The sequence below is a fragment of the Hyalella azteca genome, unplaced genomic scaffold (genome assembly GCF_000764305.2).
Source record: "Hyalella azteca isolate HAZT.00-mixed unplaced genomic scaffold, Hazt_2.0.2 contig10446, whole genome shotgun sequence".
Taxonomy (NCBI): domain Eukaryota; kingdom Metazoa; phylum Arthropoda; class Malacostraca; order Amphipoda; family Hyalellidae; genus Hyalella; species Hyalella azteca.
Window position 1 is genome coordinate 149,111 of NW_025940486.1, and position 23,948 is coordinate 173,058.

Consider the following 23,948-nt stretch of genomic DNA (forward strand, 5'->3'; position numbering starts at 1 on the left):
TTAATCTGCTTGCTCAGAAAGTCTCATTTTGTCTCGAATATTCAAGGCATGTCTTGTCTTGTTATGTTAATTCTTGTAGCATTTCTACCTGCCTTGTATCATTTCATAATTACTGGGACACAAGTTTTAAAGTCCGGGACACAAGTCTTGTCCCGGTTCATACATTTATTCCAGGACAAATTTTACACTCTGCCCCATTATTTTTGTCCTGGTAATTTCTTGTCTTGACCCGTTTGTCCCAGTTCATTTTGAGAAAATTATTCTGAGACGCAGCAGTCTAAATCAGACCAATGTACTACCAGTGCCAGGGCTGGAAAAGTCCTATTTTTTTCTGAAATATTGCAGCTCTAATATCATAATTTCAGTGGGTATCAAATCTTGCAGCTCAAATGTCATAAATTTTTGTTTGATTTAAAAAATAGCGGTTTGCACTTTGCAAACATGTCGTTTAATAAAATTTGTGACTCCACAATCCGCAGTATATACCTATACTTCAATGCTCCTGCCTCCTGCCAAAATAACATGCAGAATGTAATAACAAGTTGACCCGATATGTTTCCTTGAAGATTACGTAGCTGCAGTCACGCCAGAGTGGTCAGACTGCATTATCACTTGTTCAGTTGCTGCTTAAGTGAAGACAAATGTTGGTGACTGTAATTAGGGTAAAATTAGAGATGTGGGGTAACATGTGCATGGGACTTTGTAAATAATAAGTTTACGGCTTGTAAATGGCTTTTCATGGCCAAGATATGGATTTTACGGCTTGAAGAAATGGAATCACGGCTGGCAAACCCATAAAACCACTGCTCAAAAAATCCATTCTTGGCTCGCCAAGTAGACATATTCCATGCCTGTGTACTACCTGCAACACAGTGGATACATAAATAAATACCGTAAAATGGGGTTAATTTGACCACTTTTTTCAAAACGATGCCATTTTTTTACTTGATAAGTTAAACTTAAATTGAAACATGCAAAATACAGGTCTATACTCTAGCTTTACTCACCATAAATTGCTGGCTCCTGCCTCTCATAGTTTTGATGTAATTTCAAAAAAAGTGATGGTCTTTGTTACCCCAGCTTTTGGAGTTTCTTCGACTGGGTGGTAAAATCAATTTTAATTTTTTGGTAAAATAACTCCAAATAACTCTAGATTGTGGTGCATTGTAGTAGAACTCTTCTAGTTACATATGCAAAAGACAGATTTTAGGAAAGTGTCATTGTTTGCAAATGTGTGGCGCCGCCTCCCAATGGGCGAAATGTGACCACCTAATGGCAGCCGTGACGGGGTAACATTGACCGGTTTGAAAATTAAGATAAAATTACCATATATAAGACTCTGTAGAGTTTGAAACATGAAGAAAAATACATTAATAGGTGTATCAAACATAAAATATGTTATATAGGTAACCCCATTTGCAAACTATGACACTTTCCTAAAATTTGTCTTTTGAATATGTAACTAGAAGAGTTCTACTACAATGCATCAAAACCTGGAGTTATTTTACCAAAAAATAAAAAAATTGGAGGGGGTACTCTGACAGGCTTTAAATAATCGCTCTTTTTTGTGGGTCACACTATTAATTTTTTAACCTATTAGATATGCAAACTTTTTAAATCTTTCTATTGTGTTACATAGCCTCAGTATTAGGCCTTTGATGGCCATTGACAAAATTTTTCTATGTCAAATCGTTTTTGAGTTTTGGGGGTTTTTGTCAAAAAAACGAAAAGTGGTCAAAGTTACCCCGCCGGTCAAAGTAACCCCATTTTACAGTATATGAAAAAACATTTTTAAAAACCACGTCTTTCTGGTGGTGACAAAACTAAAAACAATGAAAAAAAAAATGTCCGTTATGAAAACCACGTTTTCTTAACGGACAAAAAAGAAAAACATTTACTCTTACATAATATTTTACATAACTTTAATGTTATAATGTAAGAGTAAATGTTTTTCTTTTTTGTCTGTTGAGAAAATCTGGTTTTTAAAAGTTTTTTTTATTAGTTTTATTTCATTGTTTTTAGTTTTGTAACCACCAGAAAAATGTGGTTTAAAATTTTTTTTATATATTTATTTATTTTCTACCTTTTAGTTGAGCAATTGTAAAATTTAGTGACAAAAAACTTTATTCCCAACTGTGAATTTTTAGTTTTTTTTAATTAAAAAAATTTCAATTTTTTTTAAATCATTACTTCTGATGATCAAATCTTGAATTGTTAGGCAGCATAAGCATGCATGCTGAATTTCAAGTTTCTAAAATCTTCAGAAGTGCTCTAAATTAAGGTTTGAATTTTTGATGACAGACAGAGACAAAGCATACTATGAATACATACTGTATATGTATGTACATGCATAATCTATGTTATCCTACTTATATTATATATGGATTTGGTAATATCATATTGATAGAAGAAAAACGAGTAAAAATCACAGAAAATGTAATATTTATTTTACATCTACATCTTCTACAAAGGAAGACAAGGACTTCAGAGTACTGTTAGTAATGGATGAGTACACTCTGCATGCTTCAAACATTTTAAAACTAAGTTTTATTTTAAGTGTCCCTAATTACCCCATCAAGTGTAATTAATAACCCTGTTCCCAGGGATAATTAGGGATGCTTTTATTTAGCGTTTGTCACTTTACAAATGGCATATGGAATTTTTTTTAGAGATGCCATACAATAGCCCTTGCAAGGGCCTGTACAATGAGCCCAAACTTGTTTATAAAATGTTTCATGGTAAGAAGTTATTAACAAAAAACGCTCAAAACTGTCCCTTATTACCTTGTTTGATGGTCTATACTCTATATACTATGGTACTGTTTTAAGACAGCCAATTGTGAGATGACCATGAAATACATCATAATCATACCTACTTCATAATTAAAATAAAATTTTCATCAAAACCTATCCAAAAGCTTCATTTTTATTTGAAATGTAAAAAAACCATGAAAAATAAAAATTGATCTAAAAAATTATCAATTTGCATGCATTTGAATAGGTAGAGTTTGCATAGGGGCTATTTTGACCAGAATTGATGTACCAGAGAACTACGGTACTCATTTTTTTATGCTGGCAAATAATTTTTTTCATTTAATTTGATTTGATGAAAATTGTGCAGAAATAACAACTTCACAGGCATAACATAATCATGTCAGATGGAAACACGTCTAGTTCACATGCTTCTTCCACGAGTACTGTTGAAATCAGTAGGGCAGCTTCACAAGAAGCATCAGGTGACCTGAGCAAGCCTCAAGACGATCCAACTTCAGCATCAGCTGTTGATGCCAGCTCTACACAACTTATTCCTTCACTGGCTGAACAATCTTCTAATCAAGCAACAGTTCAAGTTCCTGATTCAGTTCCTGATCCAGTAAGATGCCCAGTTCCTGATGCAGCCTCTACACCAGCATCTGATTGTAGCACCTCTCAAACAGTGGATTCTGCAGCTTCAACGCCTGGAAAATTGGCTCACAATAAGAGCACTGATGAGAAAAGTAAGGGTATTTGTTTTTTTTATACATAAGAATTTTTGTGAATACTGTACACATGTCACCATGTATGAATTTAATATTTGAATTTTTAAGATTGTAAATATGTTAGTTGGACATTTCATTCCAAACAACAATAGGTGTTTGTAGGAGGTAAGCTCTGATGTATGTGTTATACTAGATTTATCAGAAGATCCAATTGTTTGTTTAATATTTCAGTAAAATTCTTACATTGCAAAACTTCATAATGAAAAAGCTTTTCAAGTTATTTTTAATTATTTGTACCAGATTTTTTCCCTCTGGGTTTTACAGATCCTAATGACATTTTTAATTCGCAGTCGAGATTATTTTGAAAGCAACTGGTGATGCCCCAATTATGAAGAAAACAAAGTGGAGTGTTGTACGCAGTCGCTCTGTCGGTTGGGTGGCTACCTTCATTAAGAAATATTCTCATTTGCCCGACACTGACACCTTGGTAAGGCATAGATCACTTAGAAATATTTCTAAAATTTTTATAGTGTTTCAAAATTAAAATATTTTTTAACTCAACATTGCAAATTTTTCTTAAGACACTTCTTAAAAATTGACTGTCAATTTTCATGAGTATTTTCCAATTAGTGTAATTTGGTTAAAACAAGATGGCATTCTTTTTAGCGCATTTTCTCATTTATGGAAAAAAGCCCTATTGTGCTCGTCATACCCGTCCGTCCGTCTGTCTGTCTGTCCGTGACTTCACGTTTTCGTTGACGAGAATATGCGCTCTCTATTACTCACTGCAGTGAGTACTGAGTTATATTTTTTGTATATTGCATTTTTCCATACATAAACTAAAATTGCAGGAGTCTAATTCAGGCCATAAGTAATCCTGGTAGATAGATGTTGTTATTATATTTTCCTTGTTTATTTCAGTTCCTTTATGTGAACCAAAGCTATGCGCCTGCGCCGGACGAGCTGCTCGACAACCTCTACTCCTGCTTTGGTGCTGACAACAAACTTGTCTTGCACTACAGCAAAACTCAGGCTTGGGGCTGAGCTATTGTGCTTGGCTTAAACTTCTTTATGTACGTCTTCGTTTATCTTGAGGCAAACATGCTTAGAGAATAAGTCATAAGTTTTCTCTTTCTAATAACGAACATTCATCGTGATTTAAATTCATTACTCTCATTCATCACCAAAATTAAAGAAGGACAAACCAGAAGATGCATCTTCGAGGTTCGTTCTAATGTTTGATAGAATTTGGTGCTTGAAACAGCAAAACCAGGTTTGAGGCATTATATATATATTTTGTTTAATTTATATGAAACTGACATATAACGTTTTATCGTCAAAAAGGCTCCTTAGCTTGAATGTGTTCAAGTTTATTTTGTTTTATCAACACATTCACTGCATGCACGTCATGTGGTACAAATAAGAGTGCTATTTACCAACAATAGTTTTGAATCGCTGTTGGGAATTGTGATGAATAATTGTAACTATTGAGGGAACAACCTCCATGCAACATCATACTGACAGAAGCATATTTTGTTCGATTTCAGCTAGTTTATCAGGATGAGAGATCCATTAGATCTATGATGGAGAGGAATTGCGCTTGTCTGTGATATTTACTTGAACTTTTACGCAATTTTATGTATTTAACAATCTATAGAATGATAGACTCTAGTAGTGCACGCAATTAGAAGACTGTCTCATGGATGAGTAGCTATGACTTGTCCAATTCATTAATTGAATTAGGCGTCCGCCTTGTAGATGTGGTATCAATTGCATTGAAGAATGTGTTGTCACACAATTTACCTCTTTTAACCTTCTAAATTAATGATGCATTTCCGAGTGGCGAGGGCAAACTTTGCAGTAATTTTAGCTTCTTGGATCATAGTTCGACTTCAGCAGTACGCTAATATAACCTTGCATTATCTCCTGTTCTTTATTTCACGAAAGTTGGATATTTCGTAATAAAATGAAACCATTGTTAAGTGCAAATTATTTTATTTATTTTGCATTAATAGGCATCTTCAAAACAATCTTTTTCTCGCTTAAGTGATCCATGTAGGATCGGAATATCACATGGGAATGGGGCCTAAACCTACTGTATGCGGAATTCAGAAGTGCTGTTTAAACCGCGTCTATTGTGTAAGTTTAACAGAAGCATGGATGAGAGACCTTGCGTATATTGTAAGACCATCTCTTAACTTTTTAAAAAAAATTACTTTCCCTGCGCATTACATGCCAAAGATGTTGCCAAGTGTTTTTTCCCCAGGACACGGTGACAAGATAATGCTGACTTACGGTTGAAGCTCCTCACATATTAAAATTCTAATCTCTTTTACTGTGCTGTCGAGGAGCGCATGTTTCAAATTAATACTATTATTTTAAAAAATTTTCAAATCTCATTTTAGAGCTTAGGATTCCCTTCGAGCTAACTCTCCTCCACTAACTATTTAAAGACGGCCAAGAAAGGGTAAGCCCTATGGGTCCTGTCGCGACATATTTAGCTTTGTTATCTGGAGTAAAAGTTTAGCACTGCACAAAACGTTCCAACACAAAGGCAGTGATAAGATTTGCCATAGCACATGAGACGCATAGTTTTCAATCGAGTCTATTTACGTGTACAAGATATTTAATCAACTACGCAACGCAAGACTTCAAATGGACTGTGAAAAAATGCTTATCAACGGCATTTTTATATAACAGTTCTCGTACACCTTTGCTTGAATTGATCAACAGGAAGAAATGCTTCGCAACTACACTCATGTTCACCAAATGCCCGGAACCTCAAGATATATGCCAATTCGTAGAAGATCCATTATCATATTTCAATACAAGATAATCGTTTATAACGCGCTATAAGTGCGTAATACATGGTCAACTTAATGCCAAGAACATAAACAGCAACGATGGCTGTAGGTACTAACATACAACTTGCCAATACGAAAAAGATCCGTGAGGAAACCTACTGAAATTAATACATGGAACGAATGCCTATTACACTACTCTCTTCAAGAACAATGAGGTTACTGTACCCTGGTCAAACATTTGAATTTAACCATGCAAAAGAGGGATCTTAACCAGAGGGGTATCTAATGCATCTATTATCTAGTCGCATTACCTCGAAGACCAGGCTGGCAAAGCTTAACTATGATATGGTGAACCCCGGTAAGAACAATTAATCAGCAGGAGTAAACGCGATGGTGATTAGCTATGAGGCAAGAATGTAGTACGAAGGCTGCGAGGCAGGTGCTATAGGAACATACGATCGAAAAAAATATATTTCCAAACCCGTGTTCGAACATCGAATTTGCAGAGTTAATTTTGAATACGCCATAGACAGTTTGGGTGAATAATTGTGATTGCAAGTGGCGGTAGTAAATAACAACCAACGTTTACCAGGACACTCGACGATCAATAACTTATTTGATGCTCATCATTGAATCTTAGGCCACAAATCAGGAGACCAACACACATGCGATTCCATTTCAGGACTAAATATCAACGAGAACACACGAGACAACAGACGATTCGAAAGGCAGTTCTCGTTTAACTGTGTAGATCATATGATGCAACTAAGAAGCGTTGGTGAGTAACAAGAACAATAGATAGAGCTTAAGCTAACAGCATTTAAGACACCTTTCTATAGCACTGTCTAATTTTGAAGGCTAAAAATTCGTCTAGCGAGAGAATTTTTCCAACTTCATGGAAGAGTTCAACTAGATGATTGTAGAGGCATTCTTGAAAGGTAGGAGAGAAATATTTGGTGATAGCTAAACATTTACTTTTTGAATAGTGAGCGGTCCTCTTCCGTTTCTCAAACACAAAGGAAAGAATATAAATATTGGCAATATAATATTTGTGCACGAGGCATTTCTTAGCTTTTGAAAGAATTAGCGCTTCGTTTTAGTCAGAACAACACCCATTATGTTACCTTTAGTAGTTGCAGATCAATCAGTAGTACCAGGATCAATAACCCTTTCTTCACGCAACAGAAGAATAAGGAGAACATAGACTAGCATCCAAGGTACTGACATTTTATGTGAATGCCAATGCAGCAGTTGTGGCTCACGAGAAGCCATCGGTGTTTATAAATTCATCGTTGGCACTAGCATCGAAGTGAAAAAAGTTCAGATAACTTGGCGGTTTACAAATAAAAACTAGCGGAGATTATGGAAGATATTTAATGCACTGCAGAATGACTATGATAAAAACCGCACAAGAACAAACAACTTTCAGCAATACTTAATCCTTGTGTATTGATCCCATTACCATAAAAGAATGATCGGGCTGCACAGCGAACCATCGCAAAACAGATCAAACTGTCAACGAAGGATGAATGTTGCAGTGAATGACTTAAGTACATGGGAAATTAAAATACATGAAATCGCACTGTGCGTCAAGCAATATGATCACTAACACAAGCAAGTACAGGTCAAAACGAAAAATTCCTTGTCTGCTATTACAGCAGACTTATATATCCATTGATTAAAATAATCGGACAACGAAAAAAATATTCGAATGACCATAACCGAACTTCAGAGGAAGGTAGATAACATGCCATCAAATGTTGGAACAATAATTCCTTTTGGCTAAAAATTCATATTTGGAAAGCTTTGTACTGCAACAGAAAGCTAATGAGGAGGCATCACATATCGACTAGTGTGGCGCTGTCAGACAAGGAAACTCTGGACAGCAGAGCCATTCCAACTAGATTGCAGACAGGCCAAGAAGTGTCCTCACTGCAACATGATAATCGATATATTCCGAGTAAATAAAACTGACATTTTACACAAAGTAGACCTTTGATAGACGAGAGAAATTATTAAATAGTAAATGATGGAAAAGCACTGCTGTCTGAGCTGCCCTTACGAGCTCAGCCCTTAACCTTACACTGACTTCTCGCCGCCCAGACGAAAGCCTCGCTATAAGAGACACAATGCACTTCCCGGTGAAATGTTCCTAATTCGTTAGAAGACATCTGACAAATTCAACAGAAACCTAGAATATAAATAGTATCACTATTTTCATTATTAGGCATAGGAAGTTATACCATTTACAACACTTATGTACAGAAACGTTTTAACAGAATGGTGAGATCTGGGGATGTAATCTAGTGCGCTCGGATGAAGCGAACAGCACCTGGATGCGTCAGTGAAGGCCCAGATCACATCGTCATCGTGGTCTAGAATCACTTCCAATAACCACAATAATTCTCGTAGCTAGACTACATCATTATTTATTCAGCTAGAAACCCAGATAACTATGGCCTTGTATCAGTAACATCAGGACTTATAAAGGGCGCATCGCCTTCTGATGGAGAAGCTGGCGCACCGTAAGAACTTAGAGGTTCTTCAGGCCTAACTGCTCCTGATAGAGGCTCGGCAGCGTCCACCCCCGGCGTGTTGGCGATGGCAGGAGACGTCCTGCCACTGCCACCACACTCAGCGCTGCAGTGTCTCACGGCCTCCTGCAGGGCGGCGCTGGCGCTGCTCTCCCCCTTGCCATCAGGCTTTCTATCGTCAGGGTGGAGTCGTAGCGCTAGCACGAGATCATGTAATATTTCCGTCTCCTTTTCTTCTATTAATCTAAAGCGTTCATTGAAGAGTGTGAAGTGGGCGAATATGCAATTAAGGTGCGCGTGGAGCGACAGCAGAACCAACTCTCGGAAGTGGCTGTGATAAAGATGGGCTATCACGTGAAATAGTAGTCGATGAATTTTCTTGACGATGGATTCGAACGACACGGGGAAGTCATTTTCTGCAAGACAAACCGATCATTAGTGGCCACGCACGTCACAGGAATTGGAGCATAACGTTTCTCTCAGCAAGACAAGCAAACAAAAACGCTTGTTTAGAGGCTCTTGTAATGGTGAAGTAAGAACAGACAAAGAAAAAACTGCGGTGCTACTTCAAACCACGGGTTTTCAAGTGTTTGGCAGTTAAGTTCGATTTTGGTCATCATCGCATGAAAAATATCTTGAAGATATTGGAATTTCCTGCGCACGTTACATTGGCCATAGATATAACCAATTATCAGGATTTGAACATGATGTTGATGTTTCAGTCATCTCAAAGACATTTTAAATCTATGGTTCAATTATGATATATAGAATCGAAAATTTTTATTCTGAGGTTTTCCGCGGGAAACATACCGAATTTAGTAGGGAAGATAGTTTCGTCGTTGATGGTTTTCTGCGTGAAAGTCATGACGTAATCAATGTACTGAGGGGCGGCCACCTTCACCTTCTTGCCCTTCTCATCGAACCAGAGGTAGGGGCGCGTCGTGGGTCCGCTCATGTCCGAGCAGCCGCTCATCGTGCAGTACTCGGCGATGGTGCCGTACACCAGGTTGATGTGTTGGAAAAAGTCGATTGCTGCAAGAAATCACACACTATTAGCGTTGCGGTACATAAAAATGAGGAATTAAGTGATAGTTAGTTGGCTATTGAGAAATCTTAGAGCATGTTGTTGAGAATTTTTACGTACAGATCTTATCAATAATTATAAAATAAAATATTTGCGGCCTTAGGCCATTAAAGGGGCTAGTCGTTCAACTATTAACAGCGATAAATTTTACTAGCATAATTTTTCTTTACCTTTATGTAAGCTGTTTTAGATAGCAAGAGCTATTCGATAGTAAGTCGAGGTGAAGTGATGTTCAACTCTAAATGATATATAAATGATATATTCTCTAAACGAGATAAATGTACTGAGAATTTTTATATTTTTAAGTACATCGTTTAATATGTTGGAAATAAAATATCGAATAAATTCACCACACGCTCTGTAGACGAACTTTTTCTAGATTGGAACCTGAGATTCGAAATAAATGCGAACGGACTCAAAAAAATATGACTACAGAAATTTTGCGGTTCGTTAATGATATACGACGGCGCACCCACAAAAACCAGAGCTAAACGGAGCGTAACATAAGAGAACAAATTATCGCTCCAGCGAGTAAACCAACGATCAAGAGTAACGGAGTGAGACACCCTGATACGCGTACTACTTTCTCGCGGATTTCCAATAAATAGCAAGCCAGTGACTTCTAAACCTCAAAATTTAGAAAGAGCATTAACATATATCAAATCTATATTTAAAATTAAAACAAAATGCGCATCCAAGTTTTCCTCAATCTGGACAATTCCAGTATGACTTTTTTCTGTATATATGACTGAAATTCGAGTTCGATCTAAAGAACGACCAATAAACTTTTCAGCTTAATTATTTATATGCATGCAAGTATCAGTAATTGACGCTATATGCACATACGACTATGCATGTCCGACGACGTTCGAATATTGCTATGTGGGCTGGCGCCTGCTGTGCTTGCTAACGGTATAGTGTAGCAAGACTAGCAGCTGCACCTAGGAACTTTACACTGATCGTGTTCCTCAAACGAATAATCATCGCCACTACATAAATTTCCGATGAAATTATTCATACGTTAAATTCATTTATCTCAGTAGTGCAGATGGATGTTGCTAGTGCAACATAAGGGTCGAATTGTTCACAGGCAGATAGGGCTGGTTAACGAATTCGAATGGCGTCATTATGTCCAGCTCCCACCTATACGTACGCGCCTGCTAGGCATAATGAATGGCCGAAATAATAGAACGCACCACGAATCCCCATCCAAGAGATTTAAGCAGACATAATGTCCCACATATGCGCACCTTCCAGTCAAAATCAATAGAACTGAATAAAATGCAGCACAAAACCTAATCAAAAGTTTTAAATATTAGACACATATAATTTGCAGAATATGTCATTCGGTTCGCCGCTATCGTCAATCAATTAGAGAAGTATTTTGAGAATTGAAATAAAACGAAGGGCGATGAAAAAATGACAATAAAGAAAGACGCACAACGAGGCGAGGAAAATTTGCTTGTATTTTCCTTTCATATTCGGTAAGTTCCGGCACACCTTGCAGGACGATGAACGAATTGTTCATAAGATTTACGCACATACAAATATGTGAGTGCGTTCTGAGCGTTGCTTGAATCGTTCTCTCATCTCTATTGCAAAAAGATGTCTCGGCTTATAAATTCCATTTAATCACGATGAAGTCACTAAAATGTGGCGAAAATGTAGCTCAGCAATTGGACCGATCAAAAATTTGGTTCGACCTCAAAGAACGCATGAGTGACGCTTCCGCGTGAACGAGCGAAGCGCAAACCCAAGCGGCTTCCGGCAAAAATGTCCAACTCATCAAAACTGTGAGCGAAACACCGTGCATGGATATCTAACAATAAAATACGAGCAAAAAGTTATTAATTAATTGAATAAGAATGGAACACTAGCGACCACTTATCAGCAGACTCTTTCTAATGTTTGAGTCTTTGAAAGAAATATGCATACGTAAATAATTACAGAATTCCACTACATTAACGCAAAAATTCGACTAGAGAGTAAATCCTATTAAAGTGTTCCGTTGCTTTCGCAAATAGTTCGTAGATAAGTTCGAGGAGGCCATCAACAAGAATTATAGGAGTTTTACCGTAAAGACTTCATAGTAACGAGTAGATATATTCAAGGTTGTCAACACGAGAGACTGACAGAACAACGGTCTGCTGAGGAGTATACGATTTGCCTCATTAAAACTATACCGATAGTCACGGTAGTCAGCCCGAGAGATGAACAGAGCAACGGTAGACAACGGAACAGCTATCAGCGAGAGATAGCGTGTTATCAGAAACGACTCGCACAGCGATCAATCCCTTATCTGCTGACACCATTCAACTTACTTCTCAAAGTTGTACTCAATACATAAAACTCTGACTTCATTGCATGTTAATTTTTGAGCCGTATTTAGAATTTTCAATACCAGTGCCATCACAATCTTACATAGCAGATGTTGTAGATTGTTTAAGTACATCGATGCGATAGCTATGATTCATACGCGACCAAATAAACCGTGCATGTCCAATACCAGACTTCTAACACAATGAATGATATTGAAAATGTCTATTAAAAGTATAAATATATCCATGACAACTGAGTGAATATGAAATGAAAATATGTTATTTTCGCTTGAAAACATGAAAAAAATGTACGATGAAAACCAATTGGATGTATCGCAGAGCAGCAATCTTAACGTGTGCGCAGAATAAATCGCTACGTTACCTGCATGCTCATCCGAGGAACACAAATATAAAATAAGACGATGATATCCACAAGAGGCTCTGAAAAGCTTTGTCTGTGCTCTAAATACATAAAGGCGCTGTTATATTGCGCTATAAGTACATACCTATAAGCGCTGTTATATTGCACTAATAAATATATATAACCGCGTATTAATTATACCTATCACGTCGGGATTAATTAGCATTTAATTTTTTTTTCAGGAATGGAAACCTGAGTGCGAAACGGGGGAAAACAGAGCTGAGAAAAAATTGTACCGATTACACGATTAAATTAACATTATACTCGAATATACATAATAAATAAAATTTCCTCCTAATTTGAAAATGGGATAAACCGTAACTCCAAGGTAACTTTAGCATGAACGGTTATTTCTGTATCTAACACAAGAATTTTAGCTCGGCCTTGTACGGAATAATCCTTGCAATTTGAGAATTACGTTCTTCCTAATCGACATCTAGAATCAGGTCATCCCAAATCCAGTCATTCCGAATGCAGTTGAAAATTCTGAAACTAAAGATATTGCAATTAAGCAGAGAGCCAGAGACCCCGCCAAATCCACATTTAGAACGGAACTTCCATTCAAGTTCTGTTCGAAAATGTAAATACAATTTTAACTTTTTATTTCTAAATAAAATTTACACTTGCCAAATTAATAAATCGCATTTCAATCATTAAATCTACCTTCATCTTCCATTTTCCAAAATAGAGAATTCCATCCTTAGAAATAAAACTCACAGGTAATATCCCAAGTTTTCCCGACACATAAGTGTCTGGGACAGGGGCCAGATTTCTCCCTGTATATTTGTGATACCAGGCATCAAACCTCCAAACAAACTGTGACAAATACAAATATATAAATTTTATTTTAAAATTAGTTACGGATTCGAGATGGGATTCTAAAATTTCAGGGAATCATTTATGCCCGAGCACTGCCGGGTTCACCCGTTAGCTATAAAATCGAATATAGATAAAACCCGTAAGTTACAGTTTACAATGCTGCTCGGAAGTGGATAAGGATTTTAACGAGTAATTAAGAAAACAACTAACGAAATTAAGGAGAAAACTTTCCGGACACGTGAGCGTGTTCTGCAAGACGCCAAAGAAATGAACGGAAAGTCAGTTCCGGCTACGTTGAGCTGACTATCAATGAATGAATGGCTGGAGGCGACATCCGTCAGTGGAGGGAAAGAAATGTCTTGTGCAGTCGAAACGAACGATCAAGAGAACACTCACTCGTCGACGAGCTTGAGTTAAGTTAAAAAATAATGCAATTTAATTTAGTTCTCATAACGGAACCAAGTTATTCATAATAATTCTAAGATATATTATTATAAATTGCATTAGTTTTACTAGTGAAGTTTTTTTAACGGCATAAAGAACTTAATCAAAATATTCACAAGATAATGTGAATATTATATATGTGAATAAGGGGATGTTTTTTATTGCAGTTTTCCAATGACGAACATTCTTGGGTTTTCGAGTTATAGTTCAGTTTATTATTTAATAAAGCATACCAGAAGAAACTAACAAAATACGTTATAATTTGTGTCTCATACAGCTCTCGAAGATGTACCGTGCGCGAGAAGCGGACATTATTGTTAGCCTTGCGTAAGATTGCGTCATAATGTGTGTGCGGATGTGTCTAACGGTTGCAAGGACAGTTTCAATAGGATCTAGGAAAGTTATGGTGTCTTCCAGCGACCGAACAAAGTAAGAAGTGGAAGGCGACGCAGATGCTCAGCAGCAACGGAAGAGAGCCGCCTACTTTCACTGGCACACTTGCCTGGTACGGAGCGAGTTGCACAAAAACGGTGCCTCTCCCGGCAAGCTAAGTAGCGCACGAGAGCTTTTCGCATGAGGTCGCCGAAGCGTGCAATTACAGCTCAGTCAATCAACAGAGTTCATCACACACGATGTGTGGGAAATCATGGTGAAGTTTAGCAGAACGGTCAAATAAGCTTTGTAATAGCTATGTGATAAATAGATAATAAATAAATAGATAATAGCTTTAATTTTAGACTAGAAATAATATACGTTTAAATAATTTTTAAAGACAACACTTCTAAAGAGGCCAGTGTATCCGACCTTATACATGTACAATGAATTTCTTTTTTTTTACTTTTAAATATAAAAAAAATCATTTTTTTATTTAAAAAATTCAATTTTTTAATATAAAACATTTCATTTTTTATATTAAAAATGTAAAATTATTTATTCTGTCAATTGATTCAAGCATTGTCCCCAACTTTATGCAAGTGTGCAAAATTTCCGATCGATTGAACAAGTAGAAGTTTGTTAAATATCGATTATAAGATTTGTAGCAGACAAACAAACAAACAAACAAACAAGAAGTGAAGTTAAAGAGAAGTGTTGCAATATAGTACTAAATTTAGACCAAAAACTCCAGTACGCTAACAGAGAGGACTGAACATGGCACAAAGCACATTTAAACAAAGACAAAGTTCAATATTCTACTTTGCATTGTTCATCATCAGACAAAGAATGAGGAGGTGCCATTTTTTTAGCTGGGGCTTGGATTACAGATGATATTTATGACGACCAATAACCATATCGCCGATAGCTTATCACGACTGGTGATGTTGGTTATACTGACTGTGTGAAGCGAGCCATTCGTGGTAGCCGAGACCAGGCGGCAGCTCCACTAGTTGTCTCAAGTCAGTCTCAGGAATCTTCCTCTCAAGCACGGCTTCCTCAAGATATAGCTTGTGCTCCTGTTCTGCTGCTGGACTCTCCCTTTCCTTGCGCCTGGCTTTCCTGAAATGATAGATATAATGTACGTTAATCATAAATACTCTATCAGTTTCAGGTTTAATAAGTTTTCTCAACAAAAATGTGAAAATCATCATTATATGACAAAATAACTGACGAAAACAGCTGCGTAAACAATAATAATTGACACTAAGCACTGATATTTGTGAAAGCTTAACTAAGCTTTTATTTTGGGCACAGTTCTTAAACCTACGAACATTCTAGTTCGAGGGTAAATAAATAGAGTTAGAGACAATTTCCCAAACCCGTTTATGTAAAGTAATGCAATTTTTTCGCAATATACGTTTTTGGTTCGTTTACAGTAAACGACTCGTAATACTTCATCCGGAAAGGATTCTATAAATACCTCGCAGAGAAAATACCACAAACGTTGTACTCTATTTCGAAACGGATGAGGTTGAATATCAAGAGAATTGAGAACGCGAAAGCGTCAGAAGCGAAGGCACGACAAGAATGCGGCACGCATGCCGCTCACAAGCATGCAGCACTGCATGGGAGCAGAGGTGTTGCTCCGAACTCGCATGACATTTGCTACCTTTGTCTCGAGACTTTCACGACGGAATGTTGGCACGGCGACATCAGAGAACATCAAGACAGAAACAATCTTAGTGCTGCTCGTATAAATTTAAGAACACCAGTACGAAACGCAGTACTTTACGGAAGTAGATCAATATCAATATGCACTACAGGACGAGTTAAAGCTATGGAAATTTCACTGCAATGAATGCAAATGAAAATTAAGATGCCCAACAGACATTGGGCGTTAACTGCATTTTTTTAAACTACGTTCAGTAAGCTTCGATTTTAGTTAATATCCTTTGCGTTGACGATACTGTACGTAGAGCACAGCGCAACGTCAAGCGCGCTGATTGCAAGGTATACAAGCTGTTATTTTAATAATAAACCGACGTAGCAACAATAGGAGCTCTGTAATAATGAATCCACACGATATGCAATGCATTTTTACCATCAAAACAAGAGTGGGAAAACTTTCAAGTGTTTCTAAGCTAGGGAATTTAAGTAGAGCGTTTCGACAACCCCAGCGTCAAGACGAGAACCTCGATGACCTTCGCCCCAAGCCTGATTGCCGACGAAAGATCTGGATAGATGAAGTACCGCCTGAGCTCTTCCGCATAGAACGCTTATACGTGGGTGCGGCGAGCAGGCAAGACTCGGAGCAGAGTTCAACAGAGGTCTGCAGTGAACACTCGGCCGCTCGGCTCAGCAGAGGGTGTAAAGGTTGATGCCACTAGCTGGCTAAGTTACTCGCAAAACATAAAAACAGTAAAAAAATGGTGATGTTACACCGATTTATTAATACGATACAATACTGCGCAAATATAGAATAAATAATGTAAATTTCGAAATTACCCAAAACGGCAAAGAAAATTCAAATTATAGGATAGAGAGCTTCGTACAGAATTGGCTTTAAACATTTCATCATGACAGCGCACAGGTAGGCATTCTTTATTCCTTCAGATTTATTTACCGTAACACAGACAAAAATTATACTTTTTTCAAGTCCCAGAAGATTAAAGCACGAACAGCAAGACGAAATAATGACAAAGAAGTTCCGCACGATGGGATCTCATCATGACTCGCCGAATCTCAAAGCTGAATAAGAACGCTCAGTGAAGAAGCATTAATACCCACTAACAGACGTGATTTAACGATACCAAAGCAGCAGTCGACGCACGGAATTTCGTAAAATTCCGCTCTTTATATAAAATTGTACATTTTCAATTGGTAAATCGAAGCTGATCGTGGGCAAAAGAAACGAATGTTGTGGTCATGGGAAGATGAAAATACGAGCAAGGTTATTTGATTTTAAATTCAGTTCCCGGATACGAGGTGAACCTAGAGTTGACACAAGAGTGCACGCAAGGAGCATGTGCTCATATGCGCATGGTGGCTCTTCACACTAAAGTGGGCAGCTCTCTGAGAGTTGATACGATGTATGGTGTAGAAGCTATCATGTAGCCAAGAGCAGCGAGTGCTATCAAGATATGTCGGATTCAACAGCGGTCTTTGACAGCTCTGCGGGGCCGAAGACAAGAGGGTAAATCACAGACAAGAAAGAATTGAGATGCAGAGCAAGAAAAAAACCCTGAAATTATTGGTATGAAAATGTGCGATCTGAATTTTTAATAATGTTCACACAAACATTTGAAGAAGACGCGGCAGTTTAATGTAGCTGCAACGAACTAGTCGAAGGATAGATCACTATAGAAATACTTAAATATTAGTTCGCACGGCAGGAATTTGAAGTGGAAAGCTTTATATAGCAGTGCAAAGTTGTATCTCAGAAACGAACTACGTATATGGAGGCCAAAATATGGCGAATAACGAGGCAATTAAGTTATTACTGGTCTTGAGTAATGGGGATACGTATGCCCGTCAGCTCGAAGGCCGTTAATCTGCGTACAAAGGCAGACCAAGTTAAGTAAAACGACGGAGGTGGCAGGAGCGACTACGGCGTCTGCCAAGCCCGACTACGCAGTAAAGCAATCATGCGATGTGCGTGGCAGTACTACTGAAACCCAGATCGTGGTTATCAATAAAATAAAGCAGCCCACGCACGTAATCGCGATTGATATACTGCGTCAATCCACGAGTTACGTGCGTCCCTCAGGAATGAATGCGCAAAATGTCTGTGACGTTCGGAAATACGATGGTTATAATCTTACAATTAATTTTAAAAACAATGGCCATAACATATAAATTGATTTGGGAAATGAGTAGATCAAGGTGGAGAAAATTAGAACATAAACGGTGCAAATTTTGTCCGAACATTGTGAACTATTGAACAAAGTGATTGGAATGAATCTCGATTTCTAATATTTTTATCTAAAGAAAAAATAATACTGGAAGCACCTGAAACACATTCTTTTGTCTACTCGTATATTAAGTCCAGAAATAATTTAGCTCTCACTAGCACTGTTGAATAAATTAACCTATGAATAATTCAGAGCTATTTAAATTACAGATCATTTTGTAGCCCAGGCGGAAAGAGGAGACATTCCTCCACTGAAACAGAGAGAAAGCCTCTCTGAAGTGTGCCTTAAGATATTTAGAAAGCGCCATAGAACGAAATGCAGGACACAGGGCAACCACAAACTCCTCCTTTCTGCGCAGGGTCTTCATGAGACGAACTCTAGCGCATTCATTCATTGTGCGAGGGGCACCGGCCGGGGCAGCTCGCATCTGCGACGCACAAAAAACGCGATGCAACAGGTCTGAAAATCTCGTGCAAGTCGCTGACCCACATCGAGCAGAGAAGAGCACAGCTTTGTCCTCGCCCAACACACTAATAATGCGATAGCTCCACAGGATAAATAATTGGCCGTCGTAATGAGCTTAGCCTCGTAACATTTTCCATGAATGACTGAGGTAATCAAGCGCAGATTAGGCAAAGAAATTTAAGCCCCACAATAGCAAACTTTGCTGCAGCAAATCAACCACGAAATTAAGGCATGCCAAGATCTGGAATTAATTGTGAGCATTTAAAACATAAGACAGATGTGAGCATACGAAAAATGTGAGCATTTGAAAAAGAAAAAACATAAGACAGATCAAATAAAATGGAACTATTATAACAATCGAATTCTAGTCACAGCAGAGAGGAATTGACTTCACACGCACCATTACAGGTCATTAGTTCAATGAGTTCTGTGTAAATTGAGTATGACAGGAGCAATGAATTACAACATCCATAAAATAAAATTGAAGCCTTGGTAAAAACAATTAAAAAGGTCTCACGCGAACAAATGTCAAGACTAATCACATCACACATAAGCAAACGGACTTCAGTGACGCAACCGCCTGTAATGGATACGGATTTACCTTTTCTAATCATTGTCAATTTCAAGTTTACGGGCCATGTATACTCCCCCTACATACGATTGCTCAACTCTTAATTAAGCATGATTTTATTAAGCTTGATTTCTCACAAAATAAAATGACAACTACTACAGAATGAAACTTGTCTGTATATAGGCAGACTGACACATGCAATTCAACATGGCTTAACACACTGGCGACTGCACGCTTGTTGAGTTTACGGTTCAGAAGCATCGATCAACGACAGCGATCGATGAATGTCAGCCGCGACCCTGCAGCGATCCGTGACATTCTGCAGCGCGTGAGGCAGCCACTCAAAATTTTACGAAAATAAATAAATCTTCCGGTTTATTGGTACCAACGCAATAAATGACAAATTTCCGTTATATGAGATAATTTTTTGTAATTACACCGGAAAAGAAGCCTCCAATTACGTATAAATGACAGTAAAATGACAACGATCAAGTTCGGAATTTAATTGAATTTAATGTGTAGAAAAATACTTCATTACGTTTCGAAAATTAGATGGCTGGAAATATAATCTGGTCGGCGAATTCAAAGTCACATATGTAAAGGAAGCGCAATCACGAAAAATTTGCAAAAAAGGGAGCGCAATCACGAAAATTTGAATGCTCAGCAAGGAAGGATTAAAGAGCATTCGAATCCCTAATCGGAGCACGAGAACCCCAACTTGAGAAATGATCGACGAAGAAAATTGTACGAAAATAAATAAACCTTCCGGTTTCTTGGTACCAACGCAATAAATAGCAAGTTTCAGTTAAATTTTTCGTAACACTGGAAAAGAAGCCTCCACTTACGTATAAATGGCAGTAAAATCACAACGATCAAGTTCAGAATTGAATTGAATTCAAAATGTAGAAAAATACTTCATTACGTTTCGAAAACGAGATGGCTGTATACATAATTTGGTCGGCGAATTCAAAGTCACATACGTAAAGAGAGCGCAATCACGAAAATTTTCTAGTTAGCACGGGATGATCAAAGAGCATTCGAATCCCTAATCGGAGCACGCGAACCCCAACTTGAGAAATGATCGACGAAGATATCTCAATTTTTTCAAGATATATATCATAAATACATCATTTATACTCGTAATTGCCAAAACAACAGTATTGATAGATCGCTTTTGCAAATGGCAATAAGCAGCACATTATGAAATAAATAAAAACAAATTTTAAAAATGTGCTAACCTCGAGAAGAGAATAGGCTTTTATTTAAAGAATGAAAACTAAAAAGCAAGAACAATTTTTTTAACAAGACGTAGGGTTTTTGATTTTTATTCAAACAATCACTGCGTCTCAGAATCACAGCAAGTTAGATACCTAGTTCAACTCGCTTGAAGTTACTGAAGTAATTCAGAAACATCCCTTAATTGTACCGACCGACCAGCTGTCAGGACCAGCTTCACAAGTTATTTTGCGGCAGTCTCGTAGTCTCGAGTTCAAGGTTTGGTCACATAATTGCATGGGCGAGAGCTCAACACTTGTGTACGCCGACCAGCCCACTAATAAACAACAACCTTGACATACTCGCCACAGCATCGCGATATTTATACATATTATCCTTTCGACAGCTTTTCACTTCAAAAACTGAAATAATAAATGGAATAAAAAATACCAGATCGACGATAAAAACACTTCATTTCTGCCACTTTACTTTTGAAACGGCTTGGAATTGGATTAATCCAGCGACACGAAAAAATGATCATAAGCAATTAAGGAACGAAAAAAGATTTTGAAACAGCACTTATAGAATGAAAGACCACGTCAATAAAATAAAACTTGACCGTAAACTTGAACTAAACCCACATTGGTTACTGGAATAGCAGGACCCGAAGGAGCTCAAAGTAATTTTCAAGCATGCTGAAATATACACCCCCATTTTTAGTAGAACAATTAAAAAGTTAAAACACGAAAGTAAAAAGTAATTTTCAAGCATGCTGATATATACACCCCCATTTTTAGCAGAAAAATTAAAAAGTTGAAACTAGAAGGTAATACAATTTAGGAGCACAAACACACGGAGGAACAAAAGTTGGAGCTATTAAAGGCAATTATGGGAGACATATAGGAGGGAAGTTAAGCAAGCAAGACCACGCACGCCACAGGGGGCTAGACTATTTCAATGCTACAGCAGATCAATAGCCGCACAAACCTGGTCTTGGTTTGCTCTGACTCTTCGTACAACGTCTTCACAATAGTTTCAATGATACACACCGCGGCTTTAAAATCTGAAGCAACCAGCCCCGAAATTTGAGGATCAGAATCAATATCCAATAACAAACTAGAACATAACACTCAAAACGAGTGAAATAAAACTCAACATAAGTGAAATAAAAACCAAACTACTGTTGCAGTGCTGCAAAAAGTATCATTACCTCAACTATTAAACTATATGAATGCTGTCAACAACAATATTTATAATTAACGGAAATCAATGATGATGGTCAATTTCTATAATGTAATTAAATAGAAAGATATACCTAACTAGTGGAAAAATCTGTCGAATCTCCAAGAGTTAAAAATAACCATTTCAGTGTATGGTCGGTAAATTAAAATAATTGCTGTTTGAAATTTTGTTACACTATGGCGAGTAGGAAATTCACATTCACAACTTCAAATCGGCAAAGAATTTATATTAAATTGTTCCGGTACAATTGTGGAGAGGCAATAAATGCATTATCTCAGATAACGAATGTAAACTTCGTCACGAAGAAGGTAACGGGCTTCAAGCGGGACGATTTAAGTCATGATTTATGACAACGATTTTATACATTTTACATTTTTATTGACGCATATGAGGAAATCTGAGCAAAAATCAATAAAAAATTTTTTATACTTCTCGCAAAGCGGAAATTAGTTTAAATTGCCAGTTGGTACAATGTGACTGACAAATTAAGACAGTCAATGGGAATCGCGCACAAATACGCACGGCTCATCAAATTCGTGATCGAGTCCGGCGGCAAACTGATCGGCGTTTAAACAGAAAATCCTTAGCGCACAAAACGGAAATAAATCACGTGAGAAATTTCTACGGTAGATCACACGAGAGATAATTTGAGATCTAACGTAAAGGTGTAAATTGAGATGTTTGTATAACCTTCATCGCCTGAGGAAAAATATTGGAGATGTAATTTAATCGTGAAAAACTGTGTGGCAACAAGATAAACTTACTCTCTCAATCCCTATCAATTTATAAATTAACGCTGACCAATCACAATCCTGTATTTATATTTATACGCTACAACTATCCGATGAAACTGAATTCGCCAATTCGCATCACAGGGCGCAACACAATCTTTCAGTGGAACATATACACAGGGTTTCATAGTAAGTTAAGGATTAAAACATAATCCGATCGCATTTTGTTGAATTGTTTCATTTTGCCGTGGCATAACGACTGTCGCGCATGGAAGACTCTGGTGCGAGTAGCGCACGTAACGGCAGGGTCGAGATTGGGGCCGTTGACCGCTCACGGCAGGTCTGCTGCACTGAAAATAACCCACGGTAACCTAGTATGGGGGCCTGAGCGGTCCAGTTGTAACACTCACCGTGAGTCCGGTAGTATAAGTGATTTTTTTTTTGTGTATTACATTAAATAACTCAAGTGGTTGCGTTCACATCACTATCGAAAGATTTTGTCTATATAAAAAAGTAACGGTAGAATTGACGAGAATTCATTTCGTAGTAACAAAAAATAATAATAGAGAAGCACGAGATTTCAATTGACTACTTCGTTTTGATTACTGCTGAATTACTTAATTAAAGTCTGTACGATGACCGGAAAGTTCCTAGTTGTAAAATTAAATTTACAACACTGAAGATTCTATAACTGGCTTATGACTCAACCGCCAGTGAATGACCGGATGCAAAGACACATGCGCGACAGTTATTATATCCGGGATACGAACAAGTGCCTGTAGAACAAGTGATCGCGGTTCTCACAGCTCACGGCCACTCATCAAATTTACCAGAGAAATATTCTCAAGGTAGATATTCAAAAATTTAACAGCTGACGATACAACGGATCTGCAAAACAATGTTGACTGGGACTGAAATGTACAAATATACTCTTGGACTGAAATGTACAAGGAAAAAAGATGTAAAATTCTGAAGATCGTAAATGTGGTATCATGACTTGGCAATGCCAACTGTATTCATTTAGAATGAAAAAATTGTACAACTGGAATGATTGACCTGTGCTCGTGTAAAATTATCGTACGGCGAAGATATTCAATATTTGACCCAGTTAAACGAGCGTAATTTTTGGTTGATCATAACATTAGATGTAATTAAACACGCACGCAAAAATCTAACAACAAACCCCAAATTTCCTAATACAAACAACATTTATTGAGAATACATTGCATCTGATTGAAATACAATTTCAAATTTTAACTAAACATTGATGCTTGACATTTGCAATAGATCTACAAACATTGGAAGTGCAGTTTCTCACATAAGCGGAGGATTGTGCGAAAAAAAACTAGTCAAGTGACCGAAATTCGGGTCAACGAACTCTAGTTTTGTTAGGTCAGTGACAAGGTTCAGGACACGCGTCGGTTGTAGAGAAAAGGGCGAGTATTGTCACGCATCCACGAGGAACTTGGTTGAGAACAGAACGGAGAACATGCAGATATTTCTTTCGAACTCGTATGCATGCGCGTCCTCAGACTT

The 23,948-nt window shown here is 37.5% G+C and overlaps 2 protein-coding genes across 5 annotated transcripts in view; one reads left to right on the forward strand and one right to left on the reverse strand.

The window, feature by feature from the left end:
- Nucleotides 1-2,966: 2,966 nt before the first annotated feature.
- On the forward strand, nucleotides 2,967-5,724 carry LOC108682660 (ubiquitin-like protein ATG12). The gene is made up of 3 exons (XM_018171872.2): nucleotides 2,967-3,496; nucleotides 3,829-3,965; nucleotides 4,400-5,724. The coding sequence occupies exons 1-3, from the start codon at nucleotides 3,151-3,153 to the stop codon at nucleotides 4,520-4,522; spliced, it is 606 nt and encodes a 201-aa protein (XP_018027361.1). The 5' UTR covers nucleotides 2,967-3,150; the 3' UTR covers nucleotides 4,523-5,724.
- LOC108682658 (MOB kinase activator-like 2) overlaps nucleotides 5,457-23,948 on the reverse strand; it is a 107,895-nt gene continuing 89,403 nt past the window's right edge. For all 4 annotated transcript variants that reach the window (XM_018171870.2, XM_018171871.2, XM_018171868.2 and 1 more), the window contains 3 exons: nucleotides 15,236-15,396; nucleotides 9,627-9,848; nucleotides 5,457-9,232 (listed from right to left, as the gene is read on the reverse strand). In XM_018171870.2, coding sequence (XP_018027359.1) covers nucleotides 8,736-9,232; nucleotides 9,627-9,848; nucleotides 15,236-15,396 — 880 coding nt within the window. In that variant the 3' untranslated portion in view covers nucleotides 5,457-8,735. The remainder of the gene's footprint in view (nucleotides 9,233-9,626; nucleotides 9,849-15,235; nucleotides 15,397-23,948) is intronic.

Excerpts from the sequence above, each read along its gene's own strand:
- LOC108682660 (XM_018171872.2), top strand. The coding sequence starts at position 3,151 with ATGTCAGATGGAAACACGTCTAGTTCACATGCTTCTTCCACGAGTACT. Across the intron at positions 3,497-3,828 it reads TAAGAGCACTGATGAGAAAA|TCGAGATTATTTTGAAAGCA; the intron begins GTAAGGGTATTT and ends TTTAATTCGCAG. Across the intron at positions 3,966-4,399 it reads TGCCCGACACTGACACCTTG|TTCCTTTATGTGAACCAAAG; the intron begins GTAAGGCATAGA and ends TGTTTATTTCAG.